Source organism: Toxorhynchites rutilus, chromosome 1 (assembly GCF_029784135.1).
Source record: "Toxorhynchites rutilus septentrionalis strain SRP chromosome 1, ASM2978413v1, whole genome shotgun sequence".
NCBI classification, from domain to species: Eukaryota; Metazoa; Arthropoda; class Insecta; order Diptera; family Culicidae; genus Toxorhynchites; species Toxorhynchites rutilus.
This window is the reverse complement of record NC_073744.1, coordinates 186,104,990-186,127,447: the sequence shown is the minus strand read 5'-3', so window position 1 is coordinate 186,127,447 and position 22,458 is coordinate 186,104,990. Positions and strand designations below refer to the sequence as shown.

The window sequence follows — 22,458 nt, the reverse complement described above, 5'->3', positions numbered from 1 at the left end:
TGATACATTAGTTGCTCGTTATTGACAGGACGGATAGGTAGTCACACAAATGTCATGTAAAGGCTTATACAAATGCAAAAATAATTATTAACGTTCTAATTCATAAAAACGTGCCCTGTTTTCTGATTTGACACCATCACTGTCTCGTCAAAAATCATCTCGTTGTTGCCGTCAACCTTACCCGTACTGCTCGTTCTCCTGCTGGTGTTATTTTTTGTTGCTATCGCGAAATTACATAAATATTGCTGCTGACTTAAGTGATTGATGAGAATATGTTTAGCGTAGAGATGGGCATCAATCATATCGAGAACAACATAGGATGTTAGCTAGAACCCAACATACCTAGACATCTCAACCTAGCATTGATATCGTTGGACATTTTTTTATCAGCCGACAATAGTATATGTATGTGTAATTTGATTCGCACAGAATATGTACAATTTTTCATATTTTCTGTTAGAACTAAACATAGGTTCCATGAAAAATCATGTTTCATAATGGTTCCATCAGAGAAAAAATCCAGTAACGACTTTTTTATATTTTCACAAAAAAATAACGATAACACGTACACACAATAGGTCAAAAAATGGATTGAATGCAACGCAAAAACATTTTTTTTTTCAACTTGAAGACTTTATGTTTATCTGGTTCATGAAAATGGTGTTTTCGAAAATGTTTTTTTAGATATCAGATGTTTACAAAAAATAGTGTCTTTAAACTTTTACAGTCCATTACTCCTCCTTCATCTGTCTTAAGAAAGACAATCCATACTCGTTGGCAACAATGTTGCTCCGATGACCACCAAAGGAGAAGTGATGATTTGCAATACCAATTTCTCCAGTCACTTTGGTTTTGATGACTGTGTTGGGGAAACCGTAATTCGGGCCAATCAAAACGGGGCAGTAGAGGCATTTAGATAGCGCTTGACATTTCACCGTTATTCAATTGCTTATCTCAGGAAAAATAACATTTTATTAATTATGATAGATACGAAGAAATATATCCTATCAATTGATGCACACATTTTTCCGATCTATTATAAAAATGTTCGAGTTATAAGCATTCTTTTATTTATACTGCATGTTCTGTGTTTAGGGTTTCAGGTTAAAAAAAAAGACGGGTGGGTAATGTCGGGAACATAACCGGAGAGACGTAGGACCACACCAAGGGGTGTCCATTATTCGAATATCATGTAGAACAGATCCCAGAATGATCAACTTTTCATGTACAAAATTACAGAAAAAATATCAAAGGATAAAATAAAACCTCAGCACTCAGCAAACACTCAAACGTTTAGATTCAAATACGAAAAAATCAAAATTTGTCGTGCAAACGTCGTGCTGCGAAAATGTTGCAGGGGTTATTGTTCAGCCGGCAACGAACATATACTTGATGGCAAGCATATCGTAATAGGAATTTACCGTGTGGTATCGCGATATAATTGGGCCTTGCACTCGAAGTGTGTTAAAAGCGGTGGAAGCGTCGCGCCGGGTGGATGAGTGCCTAATCGCGCTCGATTTGATACAATGCTGGAGTTTTTAAACGGTTTTATTTAGCTGTGACATATTTGTATGTTTGTATGTAACATGTTTGTCTATGGCGCTGCACCACATTAATGGAAATTTGACCCCTTTCCTGTTGAACGGTTGATCTGAAATTTGGAACACACCTTTATATCTGCAGTCATTATAAAACTCCATATTTCATGATATTGAAAATCCAAGATGGCGACCGCTACAAAATGGCGGATAACATTTGATACCCATATTGATGAGCCGTCGAAATATTAACATATTATTCTTGAGAGCTTCCAGTGGCTGCCAGAAACGCGGTATTTTAATACTGCAATTACCATTACAGGAGACATCGTAGCTGTGCAACGGTCAAATAGTTAATCCAGGATATTCCACAGCTAAGTTTATTTTTCTTTTAATCGATCTGGTACTGATTTATTATTTCACAACACATCTTCGGTTTCCCAGAGATAACTCTCCGCATTCACGATCGAAGGAGCAGAGTTGGAGCTCGATAAAGACTACTACAATGAACGATCCGATTATTTTTAGAATGGTTCTCAGGGTTACCTTTTAAGGTTTCCCTAAGATAATTCCGTCATAGTGATCGATGTTAGACAAAAAGTGCGTGCGATGTATGCGGAATATATAGTCAATTCGATTGGTTTTAAAGGAGATTTGGAGTTCGGTTGGAGTTCGATAAAAATACGTGCAGTGAATAATAACATATTTCAATTAATTTTACAGGTTTTCCTTCTCTGGTAACCTAAAAATAATCTCCGCCGCGTGTTGTGACACATAGGATTTTCAAAATTCCGTTTCGTCGAATGGTCGATTGTTCGCATCTACATAATCACATCACTTACCGCAGTGAATCCTGATTTTTCTTAACCTTTCCCACTAACAACTATCCCTTCCATGTTAAACGCTAGGGAACCACGCTATAGAGGCGACCCTTCTGGTCTTCGGGCGGCGAATATCATACTAACATTCCTTCCTTTCCCCTGGTGACTGTAAGGACGTGGCCGGCGTCGTTATTGACAATTTAAAGCCCGAATCACTGATAATTGCACAACGAGAATGATTTGCTAGTCCCAAGCGTCATTCTGTGTGTTCTTTGTGCAATTTGGTTGGTTCATGTCAATCACGGAGAGCAACTACGATTTGTACAGTCTACCCAAGCCTAAGCCTAAGCATAAGCCAAAATCCATTCATTAATTGAGGAGGTATAAGCGTTCAAAAACTGAACACTTTTTCACACCGAAATATTGAAATGGGCCCCTATATTGAAAGGTTAGACGTAGTCCTACGTCAAAAACATCCTCGTCACTTGAAAATCAATTATTATATATCCAGAAATAATCTACTTTTTCCCAATCAATCTGGTTATCGCTCTGGACACAGTATCAAAACTGTAATGTTAAGTGTTTGCGATGATATTGGTCTAGTTCTTGACAAGGGAGAAAACCTAGTCATGATTCTTTTGAATCTGTGTGCTGGATTGATTACACGAAAGATTGGAATAGATTTTGGACAGCTTCCAGGGCTAAAAATTCTATTAGGCCACTGCCAGAGGAGATGTCCCCAGAAAAATTAAGTTCGTTTTCGCTGATAAATTTGCCAGAAAGTTCTTGATTTGGCAAAGGATTTGTCGCTGTCGACAGAAAATCAAGGTTCTAGTCACAAACCAGACAATGGAATCGAAAATGTATAGGGGAGAGAGCCTGCAGAAACGTCTCCTTCCGTTCAAGCGGAAATTGAAGAAAGGTGGCAAAGTTACTCGGAATGCTGCAGATATCAAGAGATAGCGGAATAAATTGGCCGCTGAGGATGACCAACAGAGAGTCCAGACTTTGATAGAGGATATCCGAAGTAAGGTACAGAAATTCGTCTAAACTGTAACGGAATATTTTTTTCAACATTTTTCTGAAAAGGGTAATAAATTATCTGCATTTTGATATAAAAACATTGTTTGTATTAACCCGAGATACAACTGGTTTTGTGATTCCGGATTCTAAATGTTTCAAGCTTTAGAAGAACTTGAATATTGACCCTCTCGATGACACACGACTGTGCATTTCGTTATAAAGTTGTTAAAAATGCGTCACTTCATGGATTGCCCCAAAAGAGGTGCCATGCTTTCCGATGTGAAGTCACCGGAAATCTACAATATTTTTTACCTTATTTACTGATGCGACATTTCGGGATGTCCTATTTATGTTTTTTTTTACAAATTACATACGTTCTAATAACACACTTTCACTTTATTGCTGCCCATTTCAGATGATGATCCACGCGTGGGACAACTACAAACTGTACGCGTGGGGTAAAAACGAGCTGAAACCAATCTCGAAGCGGGGCCACTCGGGCAGCATCTTCGGGGCGTTCGATCTCGGTGCGACGATAGTGGACGGGCTGGACACGCTCTACCTGATGGGACTGCACAAGGAGTTTGACGAGGGTCGGGACTGGATCGAGCGCAAGTTCACGCTGGAAAACGTCGGCAATGATTTGTCGGTGTTCGAGACGAACATCCGCTTTATCGGTGGGTTCCTAACGTGCTACGCATTCACCGGCGATCGGCTGTTCCTGGAGAAGGCTAAGTACGTGGCCGATAAGCTGCTGCCAGCGTTTCAGACCCCCACGGGAATTCCGTACGCGTTGGTTAATGTGAACACGGGGGTGAGTTACTTCTGTTGATCTGCAATTTTTGGTTCCTTTTTTCGATTTCACTTCTTGCTGAACAGTTTATTCGATCCGATTTATAGTTAGCATCATTCGCTTTAGGGGATGGGATTCGAGGTGATTGTAACGATTTCGCGTCTCTGTAGTTTGGAGAAATTCCGAATGTAATTATATTGGCTTTTCGTAATCTTAGCTTAAGGCGTTAGCGCTGCATATACGGACTCCGATTGAATCCCATTCCTTGTTAACATTCTAGATTCAACACAACCAAAGCAGAACATTTATATTCTTTGAATTTTTAAATCATTCCACAGCACTCAAACAAAATACTACATTGTCAGATAGAATCCACAGCAAACGGCTGTAAATACATTCCTTAATATGCATGTTTCGTTTCGCTACTGAATCTAACTTCTTTCGAGTATATTAACGATATAGTTTTGTAGCACAAATCTCTCAGATTAATCTCCCAGTAGTGTATAGAAAACTTTGATATCCATTTCATATGTTATAAACCAGCACCCAAAATGTATCCATTCGTATGGAGACAACCCATCAGTGATCTTTCTCTTTCTTTCCCATCTCAATCTGGAAACTGTGGAAACTTTGTGGTTGTGATTTTGTTGAAATTCTGGTTGCTAAATTCTTTTGTGGGGAAAATAATACCATTGCTCTGCTCGAAACATTTGACCAATATGCCCAGCCGAAGACCTTGCTCGACCGGGTCATCAATCATATAGAGATCTTTTTTGTCAATCTGTTCTATAAGGTTAGTAAGCAAGTGAGCTCCATTTTGTAGTGTTTAGTTCCTAGATTGCGACTCTCCTCGCCCGCGAGCGGACCGGTTTCATTAGGCGTACTTCTCATCATCTCACTTTCACCATTCAGCGCAGAAATCAGTCAGAAAAACCCGTCGTCTGGGACTGGAAATGATGGGCCTCGGAAGGGTGATGCGTTACAATCATCGAACGAATCGAAATCCCATCTCATTATTACATGCGCTCGTTCATTCCCTCTGCGGTTCGATAGATTGTGAAGAATGATTTTTACTGAGGTCATCACATGTAAATCAGGTGCTGTTATAATTTGCACTAATCTTTTCTCTGTTCTCCGTCCCCAACACCATACAGATCAGCAAAAACTACGGCTGGGCAAGCGGTGGGAGCAGCATCCTGTCCGAGTTCGGTACGCTTCACCTGGAGTTTTCCTATCTGAGCGACGTCACCGGCGATTCGGTGTACCGGGAGCGGGTCCAAACGATCCGCAGCGTGCTGAAGGACATCGAGAAGCCGAAGGGTTTGTATCCGAACTATTTGAATCCGAAGACGGGCAAATGGGGCCAGCAGCATATGTCGCTCGGGGCGCTGGGCGACAGTTTCTACGAGTATCTGCTGAAGGCCTGGATCCAGTCCGGGCATGATGACGAGGAAGCGCGGGAGATGTACGACGATGCGATGCAGGCAATCATGCAGCACATGATCCGGACTAGTCCGGGCGGGCTGACCTACGTGTCGGATATGAAGTTCGAACGGTTGGAGCATAAGATGGATCATTTGGCTTGTTTTGCGGGTAAGTTTGTACGAATTATTATACATGTTCCTTGAATCTATAGCGACTGTACTGTATTTTTATTGGACTGAAAACGAGGACCTGAACTGAAAGTGTCAGATTCTGGCAAACTCTACTAACGCTATCATTGAAAAAAATGGACATATTTTACCAACTTTTCATGCGTTTGCCTTCAAACCTTGTGATGATATCACTTGTGCATCGTCACCCATGCGTTTTCAAACAAAATTTGACAGCGCTATCAGTTGAACTGCGGAAGTAATGGCGAAAACCAGCCGTATGGCACCCGCCATGTTTTTGATGCCAACATCTCACACGTCAGAAGTATTTGTTTTCTTCAAAACAGCGATCCGCGTTGACGGCAGTGAGCTTCGTTTACTAGTTTAGGGGAGCGTCAAAGAACAGCTGATTTTCAGTCGGAGTGAACGTTTTCAAAATTAGAATTATGAATGAAAATTAGATTAGATTAGTATTCTGTTTAAATTAAAAACATTTTTGTTTGCAGGTGGGGAAAAAGTCTCATATGAAAATTGTTTATGAAGACAACTTTATATTATAAAGAAAAAAATCAGCAACAATGTTGGAATTGTATGACCATATGGTTGAATGAAAGTCATAAATACGTGTTTCTAATAATTAAATAACATAATGTGAAAATTTTCATTCAAATTTTAAAATTTGAAAACCGGCTTCGTGTCTTCTAATCTGGTAGAGATTACACTAACGATTTTGGGACCCAAATTATGACTCAAACTTGAAGTCGCCACCAGACGTCGACGTTATCGCGAATTACCAATTTACCACCATCTGACATATCCTGATGTCGATGATGAACTTTTACAGCAGAGGGATAGTGAGATAGGCGGTGACGGTAGGTAGAGTGAGATAGCGATAATCGTGTCATACACCTGGCGAAAACATTAAAGCAACTGCGTTCCATGGTTTGTACTGGGAGCACTGTCCCGTTGCGAAGAAAGTGGACATCGTCAAGTACTTTGAGTCCGTTGGACGTTCGGGTATCTAAAATATCACACCATTTCTGGAGAAGAATGAGAGCATTGAAAGGAAGCCTGGATGTGGTCGTCCGACGGTGCTATGCGATCGTAAACTGCAACTGAAGCTGGAACAAAAGACGGAGGATGTGGTGGCTACATCATTCATCACGTAAACCTCTAAGGAGGTAAATTCCGACTTGAAGTACATCTCCCACACCAAGTTCCCAAAGAAGGTGCTTCTGTGGCTATCCATCAGCGAAAAAAGGGATGTCAAGGACGCGTTCTTCCGTTCGGGACATAGAGGCGAATGAACTGCAAAGCTTCTTAAAAACAAATAATGGAATGGAATTTCGGTGCCTGTTTCAAGGTTTAATATCCGGACGAGGATGTGGTGTTTTGGCCGGATCTGGCCCCGCTCATTTCGCGAACAAGCCACTGAAGGAGATGAACCACTTGAAGATAGATGTTGTTCTGAAGTCCGCCAACCATCTGAACGTCCTCCAGCTGCGTCCTGTCGAGAATTTCCGGGCAAACCTGGAGCGAAGCGTCCACTCCAACAATTTTGTAGCAAAAAAGAAAGAGAAACTAATAAATAAAGCTAAGAATGAACTGAAAAACATGCCCAAAAGTATATTTTTGACAGCAATAGCGAGAGGCCGTCCAACGTCGAAATATTTTTGTAACATCTATATATATAAAAATGGATTTCTGTCTGTCTGTTTGTCTGATTCTTATGGACTCGGAAACTACTGAACTGATGCCATACAAATCAAACACAAATTACAGGGGGCACACAAACACAAACTTATGCATAACTCGAGAACTAATCAAGCCCAATTTGGGATGTGAGAGTTTTTGGGTATGAGAAATGTTTCTGTGATTGTATGACACCCCCTCCCTACTCTGGAATGTAGAGGGGGTCCCATAAAAAAATTACACATATTTCTACCAAAAATATTCCAACCAAACATGACAATTGAAAATTTTCGGAAAACTATGAAGGAAAAAGGGAAAATTCGGAAAAGTAAATTCCCATATGTTCTACAATTACAAAGTGACAAGTGCTGTTAGTCCATTTAATGTTTGCGCTAGCGAAATTGATCTTTGTTCGAAACTGGAAATGGATTTTAATGTGATGAAACGCACCTCTATATATTCTTCTATCTATACCAATAAAAAAGTATCGCCGAATGTGTTGATAAGAGCAGAACTCGAGGAAGGAATTGTCCGATTTAGGGCTGAAACATGTTATTTGCAAGTAGTTGAAAAATTTGAAACGAGAATTGTGTGAAAATAATCTGATATTATAGTGATGAGTTTTGGTAGAAATACTAGGAATTTTATAGTAAAAGGTAAATTCAACGGGATCCATTAGAAAATCAATCAATGAACAGTTCTGCGATTGGACCCATGAACTTGCTCATAGTAAGAAAACGTGAATGTTTGAAGGTATTGATAACAAAAAACAAATTTTGGGCGGGACGAAGTTTGCCGGGTCAGCTAGTGGCCAATAAAATAATGTTTTATGGGAAATTTGTCCCACTTATTTATTACAAAGTGAAAATTGTCTGTTTTTATTGCAAGGTTTATAAGAAAAATTAAAAGCTCTATTCCCAACGCTATTCAAACAAACAGCTATTGAAAATATGAATAAAAGAAATAAAAATTAGCTATTGTTCAAGTACAAAGAACACAATGACATTATTCTCTTGCAAAATATTAAGATGAAATACAATTGCTTCTATTATTATTGTTAACACTTTTGTTAAAGGACATTTGTTCTGACAACACTGCGAACTCCAATCTAAATCAAAACAAAAGCTACACCGTGGAAATTGTTCGGGAGTTATATAAAACTTTTCGTTAGAACTAATCAAATGTTCTGTTGTTGGCTTCTTATGGAAATGACAAAATTACGTTTTTAATTCTTTTGTCTGTTGTCAGCGAGAAAGTGAGTTTGGTTGAATACTTCAGTAGATCGTTGATGAAAAACAGTGAACTTCATAATTGGTCGCGAGTAGAAAAAGGAGCATTAAACGGTTGTTTCCCACGGCCTAAACACTTATTTTTCCTTCTTTTTCTAGTTTTACTGAATGTTCTCCACTTATGTACCAGTGTTTCCCCTAGCTAGTCTGACCAAATAATTCATGATTGAAAACGGGACACGTGAGCCACAAAAAATTATACTAATTGATACGGCGAGCTTCGTCCCGCCCAAATTTGTTTTTTATATGGATACATTTGAACATTCACGTTTCTAACTAAACGATCCTTCGTGGGTTTGATCCCAGAACTATTCAACGATTGATCATCTAATCAGCCTTTTTCAAGGCTAAAGGCGAATGAACTTTGTAGTTTGAAGTCTCTATAATAATAAATGAAACAAGTGTTGCACTTGAGGATACATTACTATTTTCGGTTCATAGCAACGGAACACGAATTAAGGATCCGCCAACGCGAATTTCAATTGGACTAAAACCATTACCGTAGAACATATAGGAATTATTTTCTTTTCTGACTTTTTTCATTTTCCTTCAAAATTTCCCAATCTTTTCGCTTTAGCATCTATGTGTAAAGACGAACACAACAAAATGAAACAACATAAATCGGACAAACCGTTCTCGAGTTTTGGACTTATTTGGTGATTCATTTTTATTTACATAGATATAGAAGTGCGTTATTCCACATGAAAAACCTTTGCCATTTTCACACCAAAGGAACACGAAGAGTTGCGATTGAATTAACAACACCTTCAATGATATCACTGCAGAACATTAATTCAACGGGGAATTCAATTGCCTCAAATTCTCCAATTTCTTTCAAAATTTTACAAGAAGGTTCCTTTTTTTCTCGTCGCATCATTTACATTACATCTCTGTTCTCGGGGTTTTCACCAAACAACACATTTGGCGATTCTTTTTATGTATATTCATTATAATGTTTTTTGAAGAATTTTACTAAGTGAATAATACCAAGGATAAAACCAAACAATCGAACATTCTTAGGTATACTAATTTTGTTCTCTATAACGAAGATTCCTTCGATGACGAAGCGACTTTGCAAAGAAGATTATGATTTTTGGAAATTTGATCATAAAATTTGTCACATGTTCTGTTTGACAATTATCATAGCTTTAACGGTTTTAATATTGAACCGTTACATTTTCATTGTTCACATATTGTTCATTATAGAAAAAATACTTTCGACTGGTGCAGTATTAATAGGCAGACACAAAATATAATCAGTCAGCTTCACGAATTCTTCTTCTTCTTTTTGGATTTAACCCTTTCGTTACGAGCGTCGTCTATAGACGACATCCGCGCGACGAGCTGTGTGCACGAGCGTCGTCTTTAGACGACATTAAATTCATACTGCTCTTCGATCACACCAGCGCATACTTTTCGGCGCAGTGCTCCGTACAGGGGTAGCACTTTGGCGGAGCACACTGCCGCAATGAAAGGGTTAAGAGAGTTTAAACTTTTCAGTTCATTCGCCTCTAAGGAGCTTTACAAACTCCTTACGCTCTAGAAATTTGTTTTCAATTTCTGAAAATATATGCGCCTGATGACTCATAATCGGCACGGAATTTTTGCTACACCTGTTCATTTAATTAATTTCAATTCCCTTTCACTCAACAAACGAAATGTTTTCATTAGAAAAAAAATTAAAAAAAGGTTGCACCTCACTGGTCAAAAATACTTCATCCTCTCTATGTTTAGAATTCTAATAAATTAATTTAAGGTAACAGTAACTCCACCAACATTGTCTCTCTCAACAAGGCCAATAAATGTTCGAAGTTTAACTAATAGATTTATTGTTAAAGAGCCACCATAGTTTGAGCTACGGGTTTCCAAACAGATCTCGTAGTACAACAATACATTTATCTTGTGAAAGAAAAAAATGAATGCAATCAGTCAAAAATACTAAGCCTCTCCATAGAAGGTCGAAGAAAAAAGAATCGTGTGTTACTATGCCTAGGCAATTTTGTATAATGTTCACCGATGAAATCATAAACACTTTAACACTTCAATTGTTCTACATAAATACGAAAACACTGAGCATAATTTTAAAACTAAACTGCCATCAAATGTTTATTCGAATGAATGTGTTGAAAATAATTACATTGGAATACATATTGTTTTTGCTACACTTTATACTCAAAATCAAATGGGAGATCTGCTCTTCTTCTTCTTCTCCTTCTTTGTTTTTAAGAGGCTTTAAACTTTGCAGTTCATTCGCCTCTAAGACCTGCTCCCAGTTTATTTGCTTTATATTTGCTTGTTCGTCGTTACAAACGTTTTGTTGACGTAGAGCTACGTCTTTCATTAAGGGTGTCATATCAGAAAACAGGTCACGTTTTTATGAAATAAAGTTAACGTTAATAACTATTTTTGCCGCGAACGGACTTTGGCGATTTACATACCAAACGAATCGGAAATTCCCTAAGATTTGTTTGATATCCTATACATTGCAATCCAATAGTCTGTATATGGTTTAAATTGATGAAAATTGGGAGCATTCCCATTTCCTCATAAATTTGTTCTGTCCTTTGTGGGCTTTCCCGAACAGAGCTGTCGACGAGAAACGAAGGGGAAATCGTAAGATGTCAAGTCTCCGTGAACCAAGGAAAAGAATAAGAACGAAGGGGAATATTTGCCTAGAGTATTAACAGTGCATCTCGCTGTCATTACATGCCGTAGTTTCGGATTGAGCTGTGGACGCGATCAAATTACTCACTTACTGATGTCTCTGGCATTGCAATCATTGCATCAAACTGACGCCATTGCATTAATGTCCTGAGCTACACAATTGTGTGGGGAATCATCAAGCTAGGCTATCTACGGTTAACCAAGAAAATAAATGTTCTGGAATTTTGTCTGTGATTTGGTTTCACATCACGGTAGGAAAGCTCTTTCTACAAAGGATGACAGCTAAGCTAATCTAGACTGGCAATATTAACAGGAAGGGCTTCTGTTGAGCAGAGCGCAGAACGGAGATAAGTGTGTGTATATTTAGTTGCTTCAACTCATCGATATATGGATATTTGTGTGCGTACTTCGCTACCCCATTGTATCAGCTGCCGTGTGCTTTGGCAATGTAACGATGCAACAATCGCCTAATTTTTTCATGCTATGATTGACGGTTGTTTGGTACTGCAAATTATGCAGTCATAATGGCAAATATGAACAATAAGGGGAGATAGCGGGAGGGAAATATTTACGCTAGGGTATTAGTAATGAATCTCTGCTGAGGCAAATGTCCAGCTTTTTTCTAAGCAGTTGTTTGTTTTCTGTCATCAATGGATTGAACTGACGCTATGGTGAAGCAGGTGTTAAGGTTGTGCACCAATAAATTATTTGGGGAATACCAAGTTATTCAATAAGTTATATTAAGTAATTAATTTATTTGGGCTCGTCACCTAGAAAGTATATGTCGTTCTGGAATTTTGTATGTGATTTGGTTTCACTTGCTACGCTTATCTCGAGCATGTATTGTTCTGCGAGCACAAGAATGAATCATCAAACAATTATCGTCAAATGATTCTACAATAAAAAAAAAACATTTCAAGACGACCAAACTGGTAGAATGGTTATTTCAAAATGTTCGTAGCATTATACAATAATATCCGCAGTTATAAACAAGCAACTTGAATTAAACTACGGCGTAGTTCTACGTCAACAATGCGGTCGTGTCTTGAACACAACATCCTATAATTTTTTTTCGGATAATGTCGTTCGTGTACACTACAATTTGGAAATTCGCGTTGACGACATTGACGGTTCGTCTTCCAATCAGTGAAGTGAAAATTGTCTTTTCATGTGAAATATGATATGAGTATGAGCATTATGAATACAAATTATTTTTTCTGCATCAAATATGTATTTTAATCAATAGATTACTAGTCTATTTTGCAAATTTTGGAAAAATATTTTTTTAAATTTTATCTGATAATGATTTTATATTAGAATGAAGAGTTTCAATAAAAATGTCGGTAAAAACATGGTAAAATAATCAAATTTTAACATTTTAAAACTGGCTTCGATCTTTCTAATCTGACATTAATTTGGAGTCAAATTATGGTCCCGAACTGTACACCTGTCATCTCTTCCTTCCTTCACGTTAGGCGGTCTTTTCGGACTCGGTGGAACGACACTGAACAATCAGTTCTCGGAGAAGTACTTGGAAATCGGCGAAGGACTTACGAACACGTGCCACGAAAGCTACGTTCGAACGTACACCCGCTTGGGGCCGGAAGCGTTCCGCTTCAATGACGGTGTAGAGGCGAAAGCACTGAAATCACAGGAAAAGTACTACATTTTGCGGCCGGAGACATTCGAGAGTTACTTCGTCATGTGGAGACTAACACACGATCAAAAGTATCGTGACTGGGGATGGGACGCGGTTCAGGTAAGCAATTAGCCCAAAATCGCGCGTCAATCCAATGGAATTTCACCATATTCATCATCATGTTTTAGGCGCTCGAGAAGCACTGCCGGACGCCAAACGGCTATAGCGGTTTGAAGAATGTCTATCTGACGGATCCACAGAAGGACGATGTACAGCAAAGTTTCTTCTTAGCAGAAACACTGAAGGTAAGAAAACAAAAAGCATTGCCTGATTTGTAACTCACTCACCCTCTTCACTCTGTGTCGCGCAGTACCTTTATCTGCTATTTTCCGACGACTCGCTACTCCCGCTGGATGACTGGGTGTTCAACACGGAAGCGCATCCGCTACCGGTAAAGGGACGCAACACACTGTATCGCACGGCGTCGTCGTCCAGTGCACCGTAAAGCGATGCAGCAGCAGCAGCAGCACCATAATGAGGCGGCGGCGGCGCAGCGCAAGCCTCCCAATACTACTGAACCACTACTATTGTTACAACTATAACTACAGCACCACAACATCACTGTAGAGACAGAGAGGGAGAGTTAAAGTAGTTAAAGCCGTTTTTCTTATCCTGGTTTGCATGTGTTGCGTGGGTGGGTAGTTGCGTGAGGTGTGCATGACTGTGAACAGAGCAAACTTCCTCGATTGTTCGGAGGAAGCAATTCCTTATATTCTAATTACTAGCCAGTTTGACTGTGACACGGGCGGGAGCCGTTGTGGCGAGGAGTGGCAGAGAAAGGCAAACATTTAACAAATCATGATGTGGGTATCATGATTAGTAGTCACTAGAGAGAGAGAAAAAAAAATCAAGAGCGTTTTCACTGAGTTCGTGAATGATTGTAGTTAATTATATAGGGAAAGATATATATATATATATATATATAAATAATATTTGTGATGAAAGCTATTAATTTATCAAAGAGGACGATTGTTCTATATAGATTGTGTTGATATTAGTGGAAAATGTAACAAGAAGATAGAACAAAGTAAGTTTATTTCCTTCGAGCGCAAGCGCCCGCGGGATGATATTTCAAACTCTGATATGCTCTGAAGTGTAGTCGAATCGTTTGTCCTCTAAATCTTCCATCTTATACGAATAATATGAAACTAAGAAAGAGGGAAAGAGAGTAAAAAAAATAATAACAAATTCCTTCATACGCACTTTTTCGATAGAGTAGAACATAAATGTAGAAATTATTGCGCACCGACAATTTAAACCAAGAAGACCCACCAAAATCCACGGACTACTAGATGAAGGTTTCGTTCGATTAGCTAGCGCGGTTGGTACGACGGTTCGAACGAAGCAGAGATTGGAGAAGAGTAGGCGAAATCACGATTCATTGAGATGGTCATTATTGCCAAAGTTACAAAAATGAGAGTTAGAAATTGTTTTGTGCCGGGTACCATAAAGTGTTATGTTTAGTATTCATTCTCGTTCCCATAGTACCTGCTTCGTTTATACCTAGTACGGAAGATGTGGGTAACACGGACAGTGGGGGTATAATGGACAAGTGGTTGATTTCTTTTATTTCATTTTATTTATTTACCAACAGATAAAATAATTATCCCAATGACATGAAAAGTATGACTTACACAACACATATTGTATTGTATTGGCTAGAGATGCTGCTAGAGCAGGCAAGCAGCGTTTCAGGACCAAGGACGGAATACCATCAGGACCGGACCAGGCAGGTTTAAGAGGTTTACGGTTAGTTCGCTTAGGTACAAATTGATCAATGGCATAGATTATGATGCACGATACTGTTGATGCCGATTCTTTGACGTCGCGATTGGCCAGTTCTTCCCAACTAACGTTTGAGAAAAAAATCATCTCGTCGAAGTAGGCTTTATCGAAGTTTATAGAATATGCTTTCTGTCGTGTCTTTGTTATCACGGTGTACGCAAAAATCAATGTTGACCAGCAACGGGGCATGATGCATGAAACTTTTTACGAGCGTAGCAGGAGCTGTTATTACGGAGAAGCTGGAACATATTTCCTCACTTACAAAGCAGAGGTCAAGCATACGGTTGTTACGATTCATAACTCCACTCTTTTGTCCGAGTCTTGAAGTGCGATAAGCGTCCAACAGATTACGGGATACGAGTCCAGTCGATGAGTCAGATGTGGGGAAATAAAAACCAATTGCTCAACCGTCAAGCTTTCGGGAGGGGATAGTAACCGCGACTTCGAATAGCCAGCAAGACTTCGCCACCAGAACTTTTGTTGCTGTTAGTGGGTGATCGATCTTGTCGGAAAACGGCGTAGAGCTGGCTTAAAATAGTGTTGTCATTGAGCCACGTTTCAGTAAACGCGTATATGTCGTAGTAGCCGTCGCTGCAAGCAATCGCGTACTTCGCTAACGAGGTGTTAATTCCGCCAAGGTTTTGATAATACAGGAGCACAGTTGAACCGTTGGCGTCAGCGACGTTGGGAATAGAGACTCTGCGAATGATCTGTGGTACTCCGCTGCAATTCGACGAAGCATTAAGAGAAGGAGTGTCGCGAATAATAAGATACTTGCCTGTCAACACAGGCTGGAAAGCCCTTTCACCAGCCTCGACCGCAGGGCCAGGACGGCGTTGCCATATGTTTCCTTTTACATAGACAGCTAATGAATCACAAAACAGCTGGTAAGGATGACCACGCAGCGGAGCTCTTCAAGGGGAATCCGGCAAAACTTATACAGTGTATGCACCGGATGATAGTCAGGATTTGGGACACGGGAGAGCTATCGGAGAAGTATGAAGAAGGGGAAATTGCTCCATTCAGATTTGTGGGAATTTATCAGGATTTATGCTAGGCTGCTCAACGGCGGATGATCTGCGACAGATTCTCTAAAAGTGCCGCAAGTTTCAAATTCCTATGCACAACATCTTCGTCGACTTCAAAACCGCATATGATACTTATGGTATCAATATGACTAGATTGATTCAGGCAACGATGAAACGAAGTGCTGTACAGTGTGCGGATATCTGGCGATCTGTCGGAATCTTTTGAGGCTCACTGATGACTTCGGCGAGACGATGAACTCTTCTGTCTGTTCTTCAACGTGGCACTGGAAAGCACTGGTTATGCGGAATGTGGGCTTCAAAATGAAGCGAGGAGTGGCATTGGCCAGTTTAACAATGAAAACTATGACTAGCTGGAGTGGAATTCCCACTGGCCAGAGAGAGAGAGAGTCTGTTGAAATTCGTCTGGTCGGGAGTGAAGACGGAGCCTCATGGGTGAGTTGGACACGGAGTCAATATGACCATGTACAACTTGAAAAAGCATCACGAGAGGAAGACGTTGATTTCGGAGGTACAACTTCTTAAGCGGAGTTTGATGCTCTGAAAAGAAATGTTTCTCGTTTCTCATGAGTGACAGTTCGGTAAAAGAATGGGTAATGGCTTCGGGCGCAAGTTCGCAGTTTTGATGAATTTTCGTATTTTTCTTCGGATAATATCCATCAAAGTTTGGACTCTCTGTTGGCCAAACTCAGTGGCCATTTTATTTCACGATCTTTTCAGGTCTGCAACATTCTTAGTGCACTTTCCGTGCACCGTTTTTCAATTACCACTTGACAATTGGCCAATATTTTTTGATTGGGCGAAATTGGGGACAACTGGGAAGATTGAGGTCTTCTTCAATGTAATCGACCCCTTTGTCACGGCACTGCTGAAGCACCTCTTGGCTGTAGTGGCAGCTTGCCAAATCTGGCTAAGACTTCACCGGACCTTTGTGAACCTTAATAACTACAGGCACTCTTCCCTATTCATTTTCGAGTCTTGTTTGCTACAAGCACTATGGTTTTCTTTCTATAGCGGTAAATTTGATGCCAAATCAAGAACTTCCTGGCAAATTTACCAGCGGAAACGAACTTAAACTAGTTGGGGACATCTGCTCTGACAGAGGCCTTATGGAATTTCAGACTCTGATAGAGGCCTTATAGAATTGCAGACTTGGGAGCTGTCCAAAATCCATCTTCACGTACGTTTCGTCATCCATCAGCATGCATCCTTTGGTCACCTGATTTCGTTTCAACGTTCTGTTTGGTTCCTTTCAGGCAGATAAATTACGATAACCATCTTGCATACGGATATTCCGGATGATATATTGGGTAGAATTATGTTTTTTTTGACGTTGTCCTAGTCCGAGAGTCCAGAATATGCCTTAATTGTTCTAAAAACCATCAACCTCAACTTTCGATCGTAAGTTCGACTATGACGCGTCCTCTGATCCATCTGAACAACAAATGCACGTTCGTGGAAACATTTCAGCACATCATAGCACAAATTTCTTTTCTCGGCTTCCATTCTGCACAACTTTTTCAAAATAAAACGGATCAACGTTATATTTTCACCGTTGAAAGATACCGGTTTTCCAAACAACTGTCTGTCAAAAGATTTCAGATACGCCTACTACGACCCCTGCTAGATAATGAACAGTGCTTCCAGATTCTAAATGTTTCGAGCATTACTGCGATCTTTTCAATAATTCTCTCGAATGTAATTATTTACTTAGTTGAGTTTCGAAGATTTTTCCCGACGCATGGCTTCGAAATGATAATTTTGAAGTTTTCTAGGGTTTTTCATATCATACAGTAAAGTACGATCCACACGGGAACAATTTTTTTGTTTCATCTCCTTCAATTTTGCCTATCAATGAACCGTGAAATAAAAATAGATTAGTAAAATCATTTCCAAACCCCGAAAAAGTAAGCAAAAATAGTGCCAAATAAAAGAACCACTATTAGAATGTCGTGTGCATTTTAGAAAAAAAAATCGTTCTAATATCAAATTACAACCTCTCTTCATTTTATCTCTCCTGCATATTTTACAATCACATCTGTTCGTTCCATTTCCTCTGTAGCGCAAAGGAAGCATTTATGAAGTGTTCCACTGAACAAACTATTCCGTCAAAAATCAGGAGAAAAGATGCAATGCATTAATTTGATTAAAACGAAGCATTTCGAGTCGAGTCCCCTTACCCCACCACTCAACAGTCGAGTGTCACTGTCCAAGTATGAAGCACATTGCACAGACCAATTTAATATGGATACTGTTAATAGTAAAAGGGACAAAAATCGAACATGTTTCTATTTAACCGTTCCCCGCAAAACGAAATCCTCGCGATTTCTGTAAATATTCTGTTGTAATTTATTTTAGCCAAAAGAGAGAAAAAGAAACATAGTCTATAAATCTATTAATTCTTCTTCGCTAAGGGTCACATTTGAACAAATCTCTCCGCTATGGAAAAAAATCATTGTAGTAACTAAGAGCGAAAACAATGCCTTTTCTTACACGAACACACATACGAACAAACAAAACAACTTTCCTGTAGATTGTATTTAAACAAGAGCGCAGCACTATAGGTTAGACTAAGAACTAGAAGATCTCTGGTTGGCGCAGACTTCAAACGAAACATACAAAGCGAAAGGATTTCCAAACGTGAGAGGAGCGCCCACAGGTGGGAGACAAACACCGCCCTCCGTGGGCACTAAATATACATATTGTTAGTGTATTATTCACATTCACAGTAGGCAGACACACAACTACAACAACAGAAACATAAAGTGAATCCCATTTCGGGAATGTTAATAGTTAGCACCGAATTCGCTGGGGACGAAATAGTACATTTTAAATTATTAGAAAAAAAAACAAACAAAAAAATAGAAATGATAAATTTGAAACAGACACACACTCGATCGATTCATAATAATTAAATCAAAAAATGTTGAAGTCAATGGTCAAAATGTGGCGACAGGGTACCTTCTTGAATAGAACGAGCGTCGACCAAAATGAGACGAGTAAAAAAAAATGGTAGGTCAGATTAAGTCAGTTGTTAAGGAGAAGATGGAGCGTGTATTAAATTCATTTTTATAAAACCAAACAGCCAAGGTGTAATCGTTGGAACTAAAAAGAAAACCTTTCGCTATAGTTTGTCGGTTTGTTAAAGACACTATGAAACTTTCAGTAGTGAATAGGTACAACAACTTTTTTTCCCCCTAATTTTTGCTAGCTCGTGCCCAATAATCAACAATATTATTCCTTTTCTCCCAAAATTGTTGCTCTGCTGTCTGAGGAGTGGGCTGATCTGCACAAGAGAATCCGAGCCGAGGTCCAGGAGTTGTACTTCAAGGCAAGGGCAGGGTTGATATGGATGTTGTCTTCTACTATTTTCCTTTTCAATTGTCGAAAATAAACTTGCATGAATGCAATGTATAATCCAAAGGACAAAGACAGGGCACTTCGTATCTTACATCCCCCATGAAGGCAAAGTGAGCTCCGAAGTGAAGTTTATTTCACACACCAAGTTTCCCAAGAAGGTGCTGCGGTGACCTATAATCATCGAGAAGGGGATGTCAAATCCGCTCTTCTTTAGTTCTGACCTCTGACCGAGAACGGGGAAATTCATAGTACGAAGTGCCTGCCGGAAGTTGCGTTGTTCGTCAACAAATACCATAAGGGCGAAGACGCGGTGTTCTGGTCGGATCTGGCGTCGGCCCAATACTCGAAGAGATCGTTAAAAAAGATGGAGCGGCTGAATATCGATGCAGTCGGTGAACCTGCCCAACGTCCCCCCAGCAGATCTACTCCAACAATTTTGTCGCGAAAGTTGAGAAGAAATTGATAAATAAAACGAAGAAAGAACTCAAAAACATGCCTGCACGCATGTTTTCGTCCACCATGGCGAATGTTCCGGTTAACTGCCGGAAGGCCGCTCGCAAGGGCGTAGATTTTTTTGCAAGTAAGCTAATATAATTACCTTTCATCGGAATTTTATCAAACTCAACTATCTGTCTTAGTTTTTTTTATTACCTTTTCCAGCAGCTAGCACGCGACGAAGGTGATCAATACATGAGCAAATGCGATGCTTGTTCACGACTTCTACGTCGACGAGTTTATCGAAGGGACGAAATCCGAAGAAGAGCCTACGGCAAGAATTGGAGCAGTTGTTTTCAAAGGGGGCTTTCAAACCGCGAAACTGGTTGTCACTGTGAAACTGTGTTGGTTGGATTGCTTACTATTGAATTTGTAACATCATCTACATTAAACATCGATCAGATCAAAGTGGAGTTACGGGCAGCAAAATTTCGCCCCGCAAGCCTGAAGAAGATCACCCTCACAAAGTTGGAGCTGTGTAGTGGTCTTGTTGCTGCTAGACTTTACTTTAATTTTTACTTTCACTTTTTTTGGCGACGGACCGATTATCGATCCAGGGCCGAATTCAGCATACGTCGCCATGATGCTCGGTCTTGGGCTGCTGTCCTCCAGTCTCCCATAACACCCACTCCGTTGGCATCCTCATCAACAGCACACATCCAACGAATGCGGGGCCTGTCACGGAGTCGACGACCTCTATCGAGATGGTTGCTAAATGTAGTCTTCGCTTACCGCTCGTCCGACATTCTAGCTACATGCCCAGCCCACTGTAGCCTGCCGTGTTTTATACACCTGACTATATCCGCCGATTTGTATGCCTGGTATACCTCATAATTCATGCTCCTGCGCCATACACCGTCTTCAAGTTTGCAGCCGAGGATGGACCGCAAGATTTTACGCTCAAAGACACCAAGAGCTCGCCTGTCAGCCTCTTTCAGTGTCCATGCTTTATGGTCATAGAGTGCCACTGGGAGAATCAATGTCCTATGATCGCATGTTTTGTGTGGATTTGCAAACTGCGGGACCTCAGCTGGCTTGAACTGGTCACGAACTCGGACAGACAGGCCAGATCAATTTTGATTGCAATGGCGATGGTATTTTACTGGAAAGCATTTGATAATATTTGACACGACAGGTCGATGTACAAGCTTAGCCGATTCCAGTGGTTAAAATAATATCAGACAACCTGGACGTGAGTTCGCCCCAAATGTCCAAGTCGTCACTCAAGGTAATCAGTGGCGTGGAATGGAGCACCCGCACCCGTTGCGAAAGTGTCTGGTTATAACACTTCCTCTCCGTTATTTTCATATAGTGAAGTGAATAGTGAATTGTCAAGTATTCGTTAAAGTAGGAATGTTTCTGCATCCCCAAAATCATGCACCTGGATAAGGTCCGCACCCCCTGCCCCCTCCCCCCAATCAAAGCTACTAAAGGTAATATTCTGGGACCAGAGCGTGATTCATTGCATAGCCATAGTGAGTGTGATTAGATCACGCTCTATCATAGACATGTATGAACATATAATAAACTCCTCCGGCTAGCGATAACCCACTAGGAGGTAGAAGTAGAGAAGTAAACAAAATACCGTATGCGGCCGTATGTGATGAATGCAATAAATATTTAGGCATTGAAGCTTACATCGGGTTGTAAATAACGAAGGTCGGAAGGAATCCCAAAGAACTCGCTTAGAGATGCATGTAAACCTAGGGAAATAATACGAAACCAGTAAGTAAGTGAATGAGTTAGAATTAAAATGTTTGCGCCTGCCTGCCTGTAGATAATCTTCCCCTTCCCAGAAGCAAGGCGGTATAATTCCAGCACTTTGCCCAGAAACGTCGTAAATCCCAAATATGTCAAGTTGGTCTGTTCACTGACATAATATATCACATTCCAACAGGAAGGACGCCAGACTGAAGAACACCGGCAGGAAGGACGCTAGCGGGAATGCAGGATCCGACCCGACCAAGAAATCTATCCGATATCTACACATTCCTCCCTTGCCTTCACTATCTGGCTCTTCCCGGCCGGGAATCTAAAAACGTGGGGCCTGATCACGAACGTCACTTCGCGATGAATTGTGAATTGTATACAATCTTATTACGGCTGCCACTGTGTGTTTAGAGTCCGGAAGAGTTCATCCGTCGTGACAACTTTGATGAACTCGGTGTTATTATGAATACCACGATATGGTCATGTCACGGAGGAAAAGAGGTCTATTTGTCATTTGTGTTTTAGATGGTGAAAGCTAGTCACGCGGAATGGAGTAAGTTTAATTTTGTATTCATTTAGTGTTTTTTGCTAACATTTTTAATCTTTTCTTGTTTAGAAAAGAAAAGATAAACAAACAACAAATAACCTGCTTTGAGGTATATTAAGACGAAATCGAAGGCGATCTCTTAGCAAGATTAGGATTTTTTTTTGTTGACTATCTACATCATGCATGGAATCTGAGCTCAAAATCTGGGAAATGTCAATGATTGAAGCCAACTGGAGGGCTCTATTAACACCAAGACTATCCAGATTATTCATTACACCTTGTAACAGAATAACACGCAGCTTACTCAGCTTGAATAAGGCAGATTTGAGTACATTAACCGGTCTATTGATCGGACACTGTCCGAGCAGGTATCACCTTAAAAAAATCGGAAAACTGGCAGATGA

The 22,458-nt window shown here is 40.1% G+C and overlaps 1 protein-coding gene across 9 annotated transcripts in view; it reads left to right on the top strand.

Annotated features, from left to right (window-relative positions):
• The window catches only part of LOC129769967 (mannosyl-oligosaccharide alpha-1,2-mannosidase IA), a 102,003-nt gene extending 82,979 nt beyond the window's left edge, over window positions 1–19,024 (top strand). For 7 of the 9 annotated variants that reach the window (XM_055772523.1, XM_055772516.1, XM_055772531.1 and 4 more), the window contains exons 3-8: window positions 3,798–4,196; window positions 4,903–4,968; window positions 5,330–5,768; window positions 12,888–13,171; window positions 13,240–13,356; window positions 13,422–19,024. In XM_055772523.1, coding sequence (XP_055628498.1) covers window positions 3,798–4,196; window positions 4,903–4,968; window positions 5,330–5,768; window positions 12,888–13,171; window positions 13,240–13,356; window positions 13,422–13,556 — 1,440 coding nt within the window. In that variant the 3' untranslated portion in view covers window positions 13,557–19,024. The remainder of the gene's footprint in view (window positions 1–3,797; window positions 4,197–4,902; window positions 4,969–5,329; window positions 5,769–12,887; window positions 13,172–13,239; window positions 13,357–13,421) is intronic. The other 2 variants (XM_055772539.1, XM_055772582.1) reach the window with 1 other exon arrangement.
• Window positions 19,025–22,458: the final 3,434 nt, after the last annotated feature.